Here is a 14846-nt window from a genome sequence, read left to right as displayed (position 1 = left end):
CTCAAGGAGGCAAGACCTACAGGACTCGTAGGGGAGATGTGGTACCAATGGATCAAAAATTGCAAAATGATCTCTGGCTGGCCCAACACTTTGATCCAGCTCTATCTATCGCAGACATTTACATGAATATCCGCCTTTTCAAAAATATTTATGAACGTTCAAAATTTGTTGCCTGAAGGTATCTTCGGTCGCCTCCCGGTGGGTCCAAAGGCACGCGACCATGGGACCTGAGACATGCGTTCAAAAACTCTAAGATTTTTCATCTTGTTTTGTTGTGTACTATAATTTAATCTACAGCAAGACAATGAAGAATGCTTCGTCGCAACCTTCAAGAATAAAAGAGATTAAATCAACTCAAATGTTGGCGTAAAATCACGTTTCGATTTACGCCCAAACTTACAAAATTGGTGAGAGAGAGTCTTTATTTTCATCAGACCAAAATACATAGAATAACACACGGCAGTGGTACAGAAAATATGCATGCACAGTATTCGATAGGAATGATCGATAAGACCGTGAAGGTCATCTAGTCTGATCGCACCAGCATCAAACAGGAACACGACTCTAAACAGTCTGGCCGTAAAAAATGTTGCGGTAGTTAAAATAAATAAAATAGAAGAAAAATTAAACTAGTGGCACATACATTACATATTTCCTGTAAATCGAAATTTTGACTTTCAAATACCTCGTTGTAGCGGTAATAGGCTACACCACAGGTAACTATGATTTGCAGCCTCTATATATGTAGGCGTATTTCTGTTAAGTGATTAGTTGGTCCAGCTATTATGCTTGATTTGGCTATGTTACCATAGGTCCCCCACCCAATGAACATTGTAATTGAATTGAAAATAGTCCACACGAGGATGGTACTGGATTGAAAAATGTGGCATTATACATCCTGATACAAGCCCTACAGTTCACATCAAAAATTATGGCTGGTTTGTTAGCGTGGAAGGTCGTACAGGAAAATGTATACGTCGATCCAAATTTCTTACACAACCCCCAAAACATAAATCATCTGTCACACACCCCACAACTCACGCAGGTCGACGTTTTTTTGCGTGTGAGGAAAGATTCTGCCGGCATGCAATTGTAGACGAATTCGCGTACTGTAATCATGGGATTATCAGAGAATTTTTCATGTATTTTCGGTCCCACTGTCTCATCGGTACCACATCTCCCCTAGTTCGTTACAGACCTCCTCTGCATATTAGGGGGAAGCGAAATTACCACACTCAGTTTCAAATGGAAGTTTACTCGCAATGTACGAAACTTGTAAAATATAAATCACAGTCGACATACCTAATCAACAAAACACAGGCTCACACAACGCGTGTTCACCAACGCAACATAATCGTATCCATTCCAGCAAATATACAGTAAATATCATCTTATATGCCATCTATAGCACGGCTGATCCAATCGCGGTGAATTGAAGTCCTCGCGAAATATTTCGGAATGTTCAATTCCCGGCACCGCGACAGCTGGAAATTGAGAGCGACTCCTATCACGTAATAATTCCGGTTATATCTGCATACCATTCCGCTGCCTTGGTCGCCCTGAAAAATATCAACTAAAGCTGTATTTCTTCTGGAGGCTAGCGACAGGATAGCGCTGAGCGCGGCTTCATGATTTGTGCCACCGAGAATCTCGTGTTGCATCAGTATTTGACAACGTGATTCAACACCGTGCACTGCACAATGCGCCATATTAACAACGAATAAAACACTGACAAGTGACATAGCGGGAATACGGGTCTGTAAGAGAAGAATTAGTACAGATGATTGCAAACAAGAAAGCGCGCATCTAATCAGTAATTTCTAACCTGCGTGCAGCACAATGGGGTTCCGAGTCTGACATCGCGACAATTATCTGCTCATTATAACGGCGATTAAGCTGCGTTTCCCGGTTATTGTTGGCAAAGCCTTGTTAGAGTAACGAATATGCGCAGTAATGACTTTCAATTCAATTAAACACACAAACACACGGTCCAATTTCGCGCTCCGATTAAAAAGACTATCACGAAACTAACCATGGAATTACGAGTATTGGCACAAATACAATTGAATCAAGAGAAGGGGAACGTGAAATTGCTTGTCTGTTCGTAAGAGGAGATGATATTTCTCAGCGCACGCGTGCCGAAATTTGAGTCTTAAACGGGGTCGCTTCGATTGTCTGATTACTAATCACGGATTACAATTTATTGGGACCTCCATTTTGTACGTGGCCGCCACCCCGTAAATATAGAGAGTCCATCAACTTTTATGCGCAGTAGGGCTGTTCAAAAAAAAACTTTTTTTCCTGAATCTTGCTGGTTACGTGATTAAATCGTTAGGCTGCCTTGAAAAACGACACACACCAAATTTCAATTCATTCTAACCGATAATCGCTGATTTCGTACAGTTTGAAAATTTTGAATTTACCCAAAGATGCAAAAAAAATTTTTTGTCAGATTTTTCTGTTAACCCCATGAAATCGTTACGCTATCTTCAAAGACGATGCAAAACAAATTTGACTCAATTCCAACCCGTAGAAACGGAGCTATTTTAGTTTTTCTTCGATAATTCGGGGATTATCCTAGTTCGGTGGATAATCCAAGAATTATCACCGAAAAACTCAAATAACTCCGCTTCTACTGGTTGGAATTGAGTCAAATTTGTTTTGCATCGTCTTTAAAGACAGCGCGACAATTTCATGGGATTGACAGAAAAATCCGACAAAAATTTTTTTTTGCATTTTTGGGTAAATTCAAAATTTTCAAACTGTACGAAATCAGCGATTATCGGTTAGAATGAATTGAAATTTGGTGTGCGTCGTTTTTCAAGGCAACCTAACGATTTAATCACGTAACCAGCAAGATTCAGGAAAAAAAGCTATTTTTGAACAGCCCTAATGCGCAGCGATCAACCGGTTTCCTTAATCCTGGGTTGTTAAATCCTGATGAACGAGATAATCCACCCTTTCATTAATCCAACTTCATGATCTCCGCCCTAAGTGTCGGAAATTCTTTTCACTAAAGTTTATACTGCCATAGAGCATATCACCAATTAGCATATGTTACTCGCCAATTATACGAAGATGTACCTCGCATACGGAGACACGCGAACCATCAAAATGCGCAGCACACACAGTCGAGGTCGTGTTGATGGTGAGTCCGAACAAGTTCAAAGAAACGTCGTCACATACACGATCTGATATCACCGGCAGATCGATCACATGCAGTTCTCTCTCTCCTAATAACAAAATAATAAATGGAAGTTTCAGCTACTAACCGATCACGCTGAAATCCATGCCTCTAGCACTCTGAACAGCAGTCAATGCCGGTACTCAAGTTGAAGTAAAATCACAAATTTGTGCTTACTTACAAGTACAGATTTCGTAGATATTTCCAAACGACTTCTAGTGCAGGGGTCGCCAACTCAACACAGGTCGCAGGCCACTTTTTAAATTTCGTAGAGGCCGCGGCCCGCAAGAACGCAATATCGAGACAAAATAGGCACATTTTCACGTCAGTACAACGCTGCGCTCTCTTACATCGTGACGGGCATAATTACGGTAACACAAAGAAGTAATATTTTAATTAAGGAATACGCATACAACAAAAAGTATCATGATCATCGATTTCATGTTATTCTGAACGCTGCGCACGATACCTGACTACATTTCATATAGCAAGATGCACCTTTGGGCCTAACGCGAACCGACAAGTGACACTGTATCGCGACACTGTATATAGACACAGTTTTCGAAAATATACCAGCCAGTTGCTATCACAATCACAACACTGCTTTCTACAAAATCCAAGATGTCAAAATCAAGTAATTTCCTCGAAACACTGTTCAGCTCAAGTTTAGTACAAGTACTTCGTTGCTTACAACCCCTGAACAAGTACACGCACCTCCTTTCTTGTCCGAATTCCACCCGGCCAGTATGCAGTAGTCCCGGACTTTTTCCACACGTCCCATGTGATGGGTCACGCTCTCCAAATAGGGAGGAGGCAGACAAGACACCGAGTCACCAACTGGTATCTCTACGCCAACCTATTCATTAATGTATACACGGAGAACTGGTCAGTAATGATTACATTACTTGGATATTTTCGGCTAACACTCGTCAGGGGTAAACGTTAGGAGCTAGTAGAGAATTGGAAAGAACATTGTATATCAACAATCGTGCCACCAGATGGAGTTTGTTCATAATCTATAAATAGTACAATGAACTTAAGCCATCTGTTTGCTTTGATTCGCATTTTCATGGATGTGAAGGGTATATGGATTATTTCAATATGAATTCAATATCTGCGAGTGTGAAATAGACCATGTATCACGGAAACTGAATTTATTTTCAAAAACTACACAAATTCGTAGTGTATTTGGTAGTCATTTCACATTTTCCTCCAGGACGCATCATACAAATTCGTACACAACCAGCTCTGAATCAAACAGGGTCGTAATTAGGGCTGGGCACAATGATTCGAGTACTCGAATCTGAATCGAGTATTAATTTTAATGATTCGAGTCGAGTAGTAAAAGACGATTTTTTCGAGTACTGAAATTATACGCTCCTCGCAACTGAAAGTTAATTTACAAACGAGAATTATAGTTTTGATACTATTTTCGACTGAGGAAGCCTTGAAGCCTTGATTGGCCGTGTCGCAGCATAATAGACATAGTACAAAGCTACGAACGTCATTGAAAATAACACATTTCCGAAGTCATGATCGTTCCACAACATTGTCAAGAAGTGCAATGAAATCGGTATGGTCGAAAAAACACCGAATTATCATTAATGTGACGGGTAACAGGCATTATGTTCTTTGTGGTGGCATAAAATGTACATATTTGAACTTTGACATAGTACATTCTGTTGTGACGTCAAAATGGGTGATACTCGAATACTCGACTCTACTCGAAGCATTTTACATGATTCAGAATCGAATCACTCAGGTACTCGATTTTGCCCAGCCCTAGTCGTAATGACTCGACTCGCGTCAATTTGTGTATTGACTGAACTATAAAATTCAAACCGAAAATGACTCGACTTGACCCGAGAGTCAGAACTACAAAATTCAAATTGACTTGTGACTCGGAACCTTGCGACTTGGTTACAACCCTGGAATCAACCATGCGAACCCCCGGACATTCCATTTTCCACTCCCACTAGAGGGACTTTTGACATGTCTTAGTTATTGCGACTTTTAATTGTGATTGCGTAGGAATTATTGCCCTTACTTCTACTTCTACATGAGTAGCAATGATAACTACTTTTACATCCTGGATCTGACTTTAAACCAGAGTAAGCAACCCCAGAGCAGCCCCAAACAGTGTTGGGATCAAGTCACTACCTTTGTGTCACAAGCCATATCGAGTCATTGCAGGCGAGATAAGAGAGACAAGTCAGATTGTGGTCCGGTAATGTCGCGGGCTGACTAGCACTTGTAAAGACAAGTGCCCCCTTAAGTAGAAATCGCATGTATATTAATTGGAATGTGAACACGTTCAATGACTGTGGGATAGCCGGCGAGATGCTGCCCCACACTGCAGGTACAGTCGACGTCGATTACTTGATGACTTGAAAATGACTCAAAGGTTTTGCTTCGAGTCACGAGTCAATCCAAGTTTTCGAAACTCCGACTCAAGTCAAGTCATTTTGTCAAAGTGACTCAAGTCTTTCCAACACTGCCCCAAAGCAGGCGACTCAACATACAGCCCACTGGACGTCGATATGTATAAGTATAATTGCAAGTAAGTATATCTGATTCATCTCTATGTAAAGTCAGAATAATTCGACGACATACCTTGACCAGCGCCACATGTGAAGTTTCCGGGCTGTCAGCATCAAATAAAACGTCGACCACCTGCGATAAAGTGGCTCCGTCGTCCGACGTCACAGATAACTCGTCGGAATTGACCAGTTCCGGAATCAGATTGAGTAAAAGCCGCAAATAGCCTGCGTCCAGCCCGACGCCGTATGATGCCACGCTGTAAGAACGTTCACAGATCACTAGCGGTTATTCACAACAGGATTGCAATGACTCGAGTCACGATTTCTTATTGACTCGAGTCATTTTTTTCAAATGCGTAAAATGACTCGACTCGAGAGTCAATTTGTATATTGACTCGATTTTCTACAGGAGTGCAAGCGTGCCAAGCACAGTGTTCAGACATTCGCCATTCTTATGTTTATGAGGCTGAATCTGATATGATATGAATTCAACTTGATTTTTGTCGTATTTCTTTGCGATTGGGAATTGAATTTCCAAGTTTCTGTGGATTCAGTGATTATGTTTCTAGCAGAATTTACAAAATATAATTGTAGTTCAAATTTAATTATGAAAATCCCAAGTCATAACACAGCTTGAATGTTTGCCGTTCTCTATCAGACCTGGGGCGGCATTACAAAACAACTACCGCACTGCGGAATCAATATTTACCGTCACAATTCGAGAGAAGCGGACAATCGCGATTACAAAACCATCAATAACGATGTCTTCGAGAGCATTTTTACCGCTGACATTGACTTACCGCAAAACGTAGGAATCGAGAGAAAACGTGAACGATCTGCGTCACGAACGTCACTATCCGCAAAGTTCGGTATTACAAAACAGAAATTAGCGCAGATTTCTCGCGGTAACTTACCGCTTAGCTTCTAGCTGGCGGAGTTGAATCCGCGCTCGAAATTGCAGCTTTTTGAACTGCAAAATCTTAATATTCTACTTCAATAAAGTAAAGAAGTGAGGCAGTAATCGATCTAAAAGGGCATGTCCTGTAAGCTACCCAATTGGGTTATATTTCGTAGGCCTGACTGTTAGTAAAATCAAGCGAAATAAGGCAGTGGCGATACATAACGCTTATGAATTGAATTCTCATATACGGACCAGTAAGTGCGGGCACTGAGTAGGCTACTTCGCCGTTTAAAACCTGTATGAATATAACGGGGACTTGAGTTCTAAGCCGGAAGCATGCTATTATAACCTACCGAGGTTAGTATTCTATTTCCAAATAGATTTATTTAATATCCACTTTTTAACTTCGGCTAGCATATCATGTGATCGCCTTTTCAATAAGTTATTCGCTGCCGAACGGTAGAATTCAGTCCGATTCGGTAGGCCTATAAAGTCGTTGCGAATTACGATCAGCGCCATGTTTCCAGAATGTTATACATGTATTGCCCCAACTGTATTATCCTCATACGCAGTTAAAACTCAATGCACGCGTGATACTTGACGCAGCGGCCTAAAGCAGACAAACTATAATGTACCGTACGCCTGTAATTTTGTTCTCTTCAGAGCAAATACCACAAACAATTAGGGTATTTCCATTTCCCTGTATGTGAAAGATTATCGCAGGTAAATTACAAATCGTTGCTGACCACACAGCATTTTAAACCCGTATTTCATGTCATCTTTTACTGAGATTATCGACTTGGCGAAATCACAAATTAGCGCGTTGATTGCGGAACGTTGTGTTGCGTCTGGAATTACGAGAGTTTACGTGAGTTCAAAGCGCTCTTGCGTGAGCTGGCCGCAAAATGTTTTGAAATACCAATTTTTGCATTATGCGGTAATCGCATTCGAGAGAGCTCGTTACCGCTGGCGGAGATTCTGATTTACCGCATTGTTTTGTAATGTCCCCCCAGGACTACTAGAAAACTTTTCCAAATGAGATTACAATTAGAATTATAGCTACACAACATTTTCCTAATTAGACCAGAACTAGAATTATAGCAACAACGTGTTTTTCAAATTATATTAGAATTAGAATTATAGATACCGTATACCACGTCTAGATTCAACGTGAATCAGAATGATAGCTGCATATATATTCCAAATTAGATTAGAATTAGAATTATAGCTAGTCTCTTTAAAATTGGATTAGAATTAGAATTATTGAATTTGCAAAATTTAACCAAGCTCAGTTCGTGTCAAGTTACGGCTCAGCCTCATAAGCACGAGAATGACAAATTTCCAAATAGCAAGTTGGGTTCGTTTAACCAAGCTCAATTCTCCGGTAGCATTTTCACAAAAACCAAAACTAAGATTACAAGTAGAAATGTAACACTCCGATTTAATTAGTCTAATTATGATGGTAGGCTGTTCCCTACCCTTCATTATCCATGGGTACGAAGCAATCGGCCGCAGTCAACACGTATCGCGACGACACAATGGTAGCTCCGCATACATAAGCGATTCTATGCAGAGACATGAGACTCGCGAACCACGGGACTTCTCCCAAATCTACGTCACTGCCGCCCACGATACGACTGGCTTTTCGCCACACTTGCTGAAGGCCACAGTCTGAAGTATAGGTCACAGGGTAGTAACAAAAGACTTCAGCTTAATTGCAGTACTGCTACAGGTCTAGTTCAGTGGTTCTCAATTAGGGCTGTTAAAATAACGAAGCAAAGTTATTTATGTTCCAAATTTACGATTTCAAATCATAGTATTTACGGTGGGTGGATATATAATAACTGATAAGTAATGAAAGAATTTGCCACCGTAAATATATATTTTTTAAATTCAAAATTTTATATTCCAATAGCTTCGCTTCTACTGGTTGGAATTGAGTCAGATTTGCTGTGCATCGTTTGTTCAGATAACGCAGCAATTTCATAGGGTAATCAGTGAGATTTGAAAAAAATTTATGTAAACATTTATTAAATAAATTCGAAACTTGTTCCTTATACAGCAATGCTTCTACAGGTTGGAGTTTTTTTGGTAACTTAATGAATTTATCAAATAGCTCGTAAAATCTGAAGTAAAAAGTTACTTTTAAACAGTCCTACTCTCAACCTGTGGCAAAAAATACTCGAAGTAACTTTTTCTACATACAATTGTATATTCATATTGAAATAAACCCGAATATCCTCGGCTGAGACTCGCGAGGGGAATTGTCAGCAACTAGTGGATAATTGAAAAGAACATTGTGTATCAACAGTCGTATCAACAAATATGACTTCACCGCCAGGAGCTTCCGAATAACAGATGCGAACAGATAGCTTAAGCTCAGTGTACTTTTAGTCGACAATTTTACCTGAAATAGACGGGGGCAGAGGTTCAGAATCCCACGTCGCAGTGAATCCAGTGCTAGTGACAGCGTCGTCGCTCATAAATCGAATTAAAACAATTCCATGCATCCCCACAAAAGGCCCGACGTTTTCCCGATGGTTTCCTGTCAATGTTACAGTATGACAATCCGACTGAATAGCACAATTGAATAACAATGAAAATAGCGTACGGAGCAGGGGTCGCAGGCCAGTTTTAAATTTCGTAGAGACCGCAGGCCGCACAAATTCAATATCGATATAAAATAGGCCACACACTTTACGTCAGTGCAAAGATGTACTCTCTAACATGACATAGCCTAGTTACCACAAAGGAAATACAAATGCAACAAAAACTATCATGATCATCACTTTGATTCTATTTTGAACTGAAGCCCTAAGTCGTTCTATAAGCGTCTATGCCCATATTGCCGATTCATAACTAATATCCCTTCCATGAAATGCTATTACCATCGTAGAAGCCGTATCAGCTAGTGAGGAATGGTGATGTTGGACGCAGCATAATAGCTTATTTTGCATAACAACAACAATTGATTAGTAGATTCATACTGAAATAAACACAAATATTTTCGGCTGATACTCGTCAGGGGTAATCGTCAGCAACCAGTAGAGAATTAAAAAGAACATTGCATGTCAACAATGGTACCAGCAAATACGAGATTACCGTCACGATAATTCTTGTAATCGAGGCAAGCAGATGGCTTAAGCTCAAAGCACAATTTTTAGATTATACACAAACTTCATCTCTGAGAACAGCGTCTCATGTGTCAGACTGCGGTTTATAGTGAAACGTTCTACAGTGTTTTGATAATATCGATCGAATAAGTTGAGCAAACGGGATCCCTCATGGCTTGTTCGGAAGATCTTGTCTCTGTCGCAGGGAATAGCACCTTATTTGCACTAGGTATACGTTGTGGACTCTATAAGTAACCAAAACATGTACATTTTTACAACAAGGTTTTCTCGATTGTACACACGCGTGGTTGACCTGCTCTCATCTAGCTTCGTGGCACAGTTGGTTAGACGTTGAAATTCTGAATCCAACGATATATTACTTGTTGGTTTCGCATCCCATTGCGGTCGTGTTTTACAGTTTTGAAAAGTGAAGCAAGATTTATCAGAAAAACCTGCCGGCACAAATCGGTTAAGCTTGAAAAATTTTCAGGACATAATGCACACTGAGTTTCAATGACATAAATGTTATCGATAGACATAGACGCTTAGAAAATGGCTCAGGGCTTCTCCGCATGATCAAGCTTTACGAGGAGACAGTCTTTCAGCTAGTACAATGTGTCTCGCTAGCAGCAACATTGATTCCTCATAATCGCCAAAAAGCGTTACCAGGTATCGTGTACTGCTCACAGATCAAAATAAAAGGAATGTAATGATCAGGTTATTTTTGTTGTATTTATATTTCTTTATTATAAGAATACTTCTTTTGTGGTAATTATGACCGCTGTCAGCGTTGAACTGACGAAAGTCCTAGAAACGTGGTTTCTACACTGTGTGGCTTGTTTTGTCTCGATATTGCATTCGTGCGGCCTCTACGAAATTTGAAAAGTGGCCCGCAACCCGTTTTGAGTTGGCGACCCCCGGACTACAAGATCTGTCTCGCACGACACTAAACAGAACCGTGATTACAATACCGACCACAGATCTGTCCCAGAACGTTACTGCCGTCTTGTGAGATGTCATCTCCATCCAATATGAGAAGATGGTCGCCGATACAATTTCCGTCGCTGCTTTGTTCCGATTGGTGGATTGAAATGTCATGAAGCCATAATATCACTTTTCGATTTGGCGCTGTAGAATGTTTATATTAATTAATTGCAAAAATTGCAAAAAAATGGCCATAAGAAAATGATAAAGCCAAAAAGATACCGACAGACATTTTGTTGCCAATGACATGGATCATGAACCAATGACAGCCATACACTCTGAGTGCATGATGGTCAAAAAAGTCAACACATTCGCTTAGTCCTAATAAGGCTTGTACACGGCCTTGTTAGTAACATAACATAACATAACATGGTTGGGTTATATTTTTATCTGAACAAGTCACACACAAGGTACAATGCGATAAGACACAATGCGATGTCATGAACAGATAGGAGGATGTAGAACGACACGCATCAGTAGCGATCCATTACTCTAACATCCACCTAGGCCTAGAGTGCCCGATGTCACAGTTCTTTTCCGATGTTGATCTCTTTTGAAGCCGCGGCCCTTTCTACTAGTTCTTTTTCCATTCATTGTGAGTGCTTTCCTTCGTCGAGTCTTTTTTCTGGGCTTTTTTTGTCGCCGTAAGAACGGCAACGGCAGGGGAAGAGGAGCCCAGATAAACCTCCGACGGGAATCGAACGCGGGTCGCCTGCGTGCTGGGCGCTTATCGTAACCACTACACTATCTCCCCTGCCGCCGATGTAAGCTGATGAATAGGGCGATTTTTTTTGACATGTCACAAAAAAGTCAAAATTTTTGTCAAAATTGTGGCGTTAGGTCAAAACATGTCAAAATTGTTTACAAAGTCAAAATTTTTTTGACCTCTGCATTTCGTTTGCATCGTAGATTTTGCACTGTCGGTGAACTTATCATTTGATATTTTACATCTTGTAGCCTACTTTATGGGCCAACCGTTGTAGACCGCCCATTGTGAATCATAAACGGTCAAATGAAGCAAATAGGTTGACGTGGTGTTATGGTCAACGTACCGCAATATCCTAACTGAAGCAAGACTGCTTGGGCATTTCATAGTTCTTATGTCAAGAAGGGCATGATGAAAAATTGTGATGTAGACAACATTGTCAGAATGAAGCAACATGATTTGTCACCGGCAGCGTACGTACACACAACATCAGTGTTGTCAGCCAACAACTGCTGCTGTTGACGTTATTCGTACTCCATTCTTGGCAAGCCACTTAGTAATGACAGACACTACCTACCCGAGAATGTAGGGAAGTGTCTTTCGTTGTACTACAACATATTTTAATTACTTCTACCATAACACGTGATGTAACTACTGGAATTCTTCATAGGGCCATATTTTGTTACAATAAAGTTTTTTTCATGTAAAAATTTGTCAGTTTTTCTTCATAAGGCCAGATTTTGTTACAATGAAGTTTTTTCATGTAAAAATTTGTCAGTTTTTGAGTCAAAAAAGTTCAGGCCAAACTACATTGTCAAAACAGACAGTTCCGACCAGAAATGAAGATAAGTAGTACAATTATAACATTATGCGGTAAAACACCTAATTTTCATACGTTCGGTCAAAATTAAGTTTTTTAAGGTAAAAAAATGTCAAGATTTTGATGTTTTTGGTCAAAATCTTCCGGTTTTTAGGTAAAAAAAATCGCACTACTGATGACTAAAAAAATAGGCCACAGTCTTGATCACGGCGAAAAAGAATACGTATCCGAGAAATAAGGTCGGCATAAAGGCTTGTCGGGTTAATAAAGGTTGAGAAGTATTGTTGTAAATATGGGAAAGATCATACGGACAAGCCTCACTTGAAATTTTCCAGTCGCAAACCACGTTCCTGATATAATTCGACGGATATCTTGGCGAAGTAAAGTATCCGTGATTGGATGAGAATTCGCCACCACACACTGCCCTGAAAAGTACAAGTTTTACGGCACAATTCACATAGAAGCTGTCGTTAAGCTATATTTTCAAGCACCTACCGGCACAGCGTGTTAGCCAACGACATTGAATTATTAGTCCGGAAGGGGTCGTCGCTATTGCCGTCTACAATGTACGATTCCCATTGAGAATTGCCTTCCGATAAAGAAGAGGTAAATTGTACGAGGGGGCTCGATTCGAAACTGACGAGAAACAGGTTTCCGGTCGAAATACGAAGGACGTCTTCTTGGCTTTCGATATTCCCGCACGAAAACGCCTGAAACGACACCAGACTATGTGAGATGTAGGAATGGTGTGAACGTGAGGTACACGGTTTGCGGACCTCAGAAATTTGGAACTGCTGCAGGTTCTGCTCTGTGAACTTTAATATTACAATTTTTGACATCATTATAACTAGGGCGGTTTTTTTTACCTAAAAAAAGGCAAGATTTTGACATAAAAAATCGAAACTTTCACATTTTTTGACCTCATGCGTGTAAATTAGGTGTTTTACCGCATAATGTTAGAATTGTATTACTTATCTTCATTTTAAGTTGGAACTGTCTGTCTTTACGAAGTAGTTTGGCCTGAAAATACTTATTTGACTAAAAAAACTGACAAATTTTTACATGAAAAAACTTTATTTTAACGAAATCTGGACCTATGAAGAATTCCAGTAGCTTCATCGCGCATTATGGTAGAAATAATTGAAATTTGTTGTAGTACAACGAAAGATACTTTTCTACATTCTCGGGTAGAAAATGTCCGTCCTTACGAATTAGCTTGCCAAGAATGGAGAAAGAACGTTCGACAGCAGCAGTTGTTGGCTGACAACACTGAAGTTGTGCGTACACTGCTGGTGACAAACCGTGTTGTTTCATTCTGGCAATCTTACCAACATTACAATTTTTCATCATGCGCTTCTTGATATAAGAAGCAATGCCGACGCAGTCTTGCTTTAGTTAGGATATTGCGGTACGTTCAGCATAACTTCATGTCAACCTATTTGGCGGTATATGATTCACAATGAGCAGATAATGGTCCGTCTACAACCGTAGGCCTATAAAGTAGATTGAAAGCTGTAAAATATCAAATAAGTTCAACGACAGTGCAAACATTTACGATACAAACGAAATGCAGATGGCAAAAATTGTTCGACTTTAAAACCAATTTTGACAAAATTTTGACTTATTCTGACATGTCAAAAAAATCGCTGTAATTAGAACATATTTGGTTGGAATTTGTCCCATTTAAAATTTGGACAACTCTCTGAACAGTGCTACCAGCGTGAACCGAAATTAAGCACTAAACGAGAATGTACCATAGCTTCTTCACAAAATTTTCATCTGTTTTGTTGGAAAAATTTGTTCGAATTGTTCAGCTTCCCTTTGTGAATATTTAGTGACTCTCTGCTGTGAGCTTGGCCCGCAATAACGATTATTATCGATGATATAAAGAACGCATTGTGGTCCAATGTAAAAAGTATAGCAGGCATACGCCATATATGTTGATTTGATATGTTTACTGTATCAAAAAAACGAAATCGGACCAATTGGGGTGTTGGCTACAGTATAAAAATAGTTTATAGTATAGAAATTGGTTTTTCCCTCTTATTAATAGCAATGTAGCAATAATCCGAGACCTTAAGAATACATTATCTGGGTTACACTACGATTGGAAACCAGAGACAACCAGCAGCTAATATCTTTAATTATATTACGGTATGTCGTGACACAATCTCTTGAGCCCACATACCTCATCTGTGTCTCCATCAATGCATTCACTCAACGCCAAGAAAACCCCGTTTTCGTCGAATCTCGGCCACCAGCACAACTCCGACGACACGCTCTGAATATGTCGGTACCCGTTTCCAGAGTACCATCTCCACAACTGGTCCGAGTTCGATTCCGAGCACTCCGCCGAGTCCACTCGAATCACTACACGCATTTCGTCGTCAGCCTGATTGAAGTAAGGAAAATGAAGTGCTTATTGTAGGGCTAAGGCTTCGAGTCGAATAACTCACTTGCAGACAATGATGCTGTTCAGGCGAAAAATACTGTCGTATCATAAAGGTCTTTGCGACGGAATTATCTAGAAGAGGAAAGTAATTTCAGAGAAAACTCATTTTTCAGATGTTGCCTGCAACGGAAAACAAAAGTCGCAAA

The 14846-nt window shown here is 40.1% G+C and overlaps 1 protein-coding gene across 2 annotated transcripts in view; it reads right to left on the bottom strand.

Annotated features, from left to right (window-relative positions):
- Positions 1–1239: 1239 nt before the first annotated feature.
- LOC145437719 (uncharacterized) overlaps positions 1240–14846 on the bottom strand; it is an 87290-nt gene continuing 73683 nt past the window's right edge. For both annotated transcript variants that reach the window (XM_080314997.1, XM_080314998.1), the window contains exons 63-73: positions 14705–14772; positions 14437–14640; positions 12744–12958; positions 12570–12673; positions 10714–10866; positions 9033–9170; positions 8104–8296; positions 5798–5981; positions 3899–4040; positions 3085–3233; positions 1240–1559 (exon numbers count right to left, since the gene is read on the bottom strand). In XM_080314997.1, coding sequence (XP_080171123.1) covers positions 1392–1559; positions 3085–3233; positions 3899–4040; positions 5798–5981; positions 8104–8296; positions 9033–9170; positions 10714–10866; positions 12570–12673; positions 12744–12958; positions 14437–14640; positions 14705–14772 — 1718 coding nt within the window. In that variant the 3' untranslated portion in view covers positions 1240–1391. The remainder of the gene's footprint in view (positions 1560–3084; positions 3234–3898; positions 4041–5797; positions 5982–8103; positions 8297–9032; positions 9171–10713; positions 10867–12569; positions 12674–12743; positions 12959–14436; positions 14641–14704; positions 14773–14846) is intronic.

Source organism: Botryllus schlosseri, chromosome 4, assembly GCF_051294905.1.
Source record: "Botryllus schlosseri isolate E-star chromosome 4, Bs_hap1, whole genome shotgun sequence".
Lineage (NCBI taxonomy): Eukaryota > Metazoa > Chordata > Ascidiacea > Stolidobranchia > Styelidae > Botryllus > Botryllus schlosseri.
Note: the sequence above shows the minus strand (reverse complement) of the source record. Positions and strands in the feature narration are given on the sequence as shown.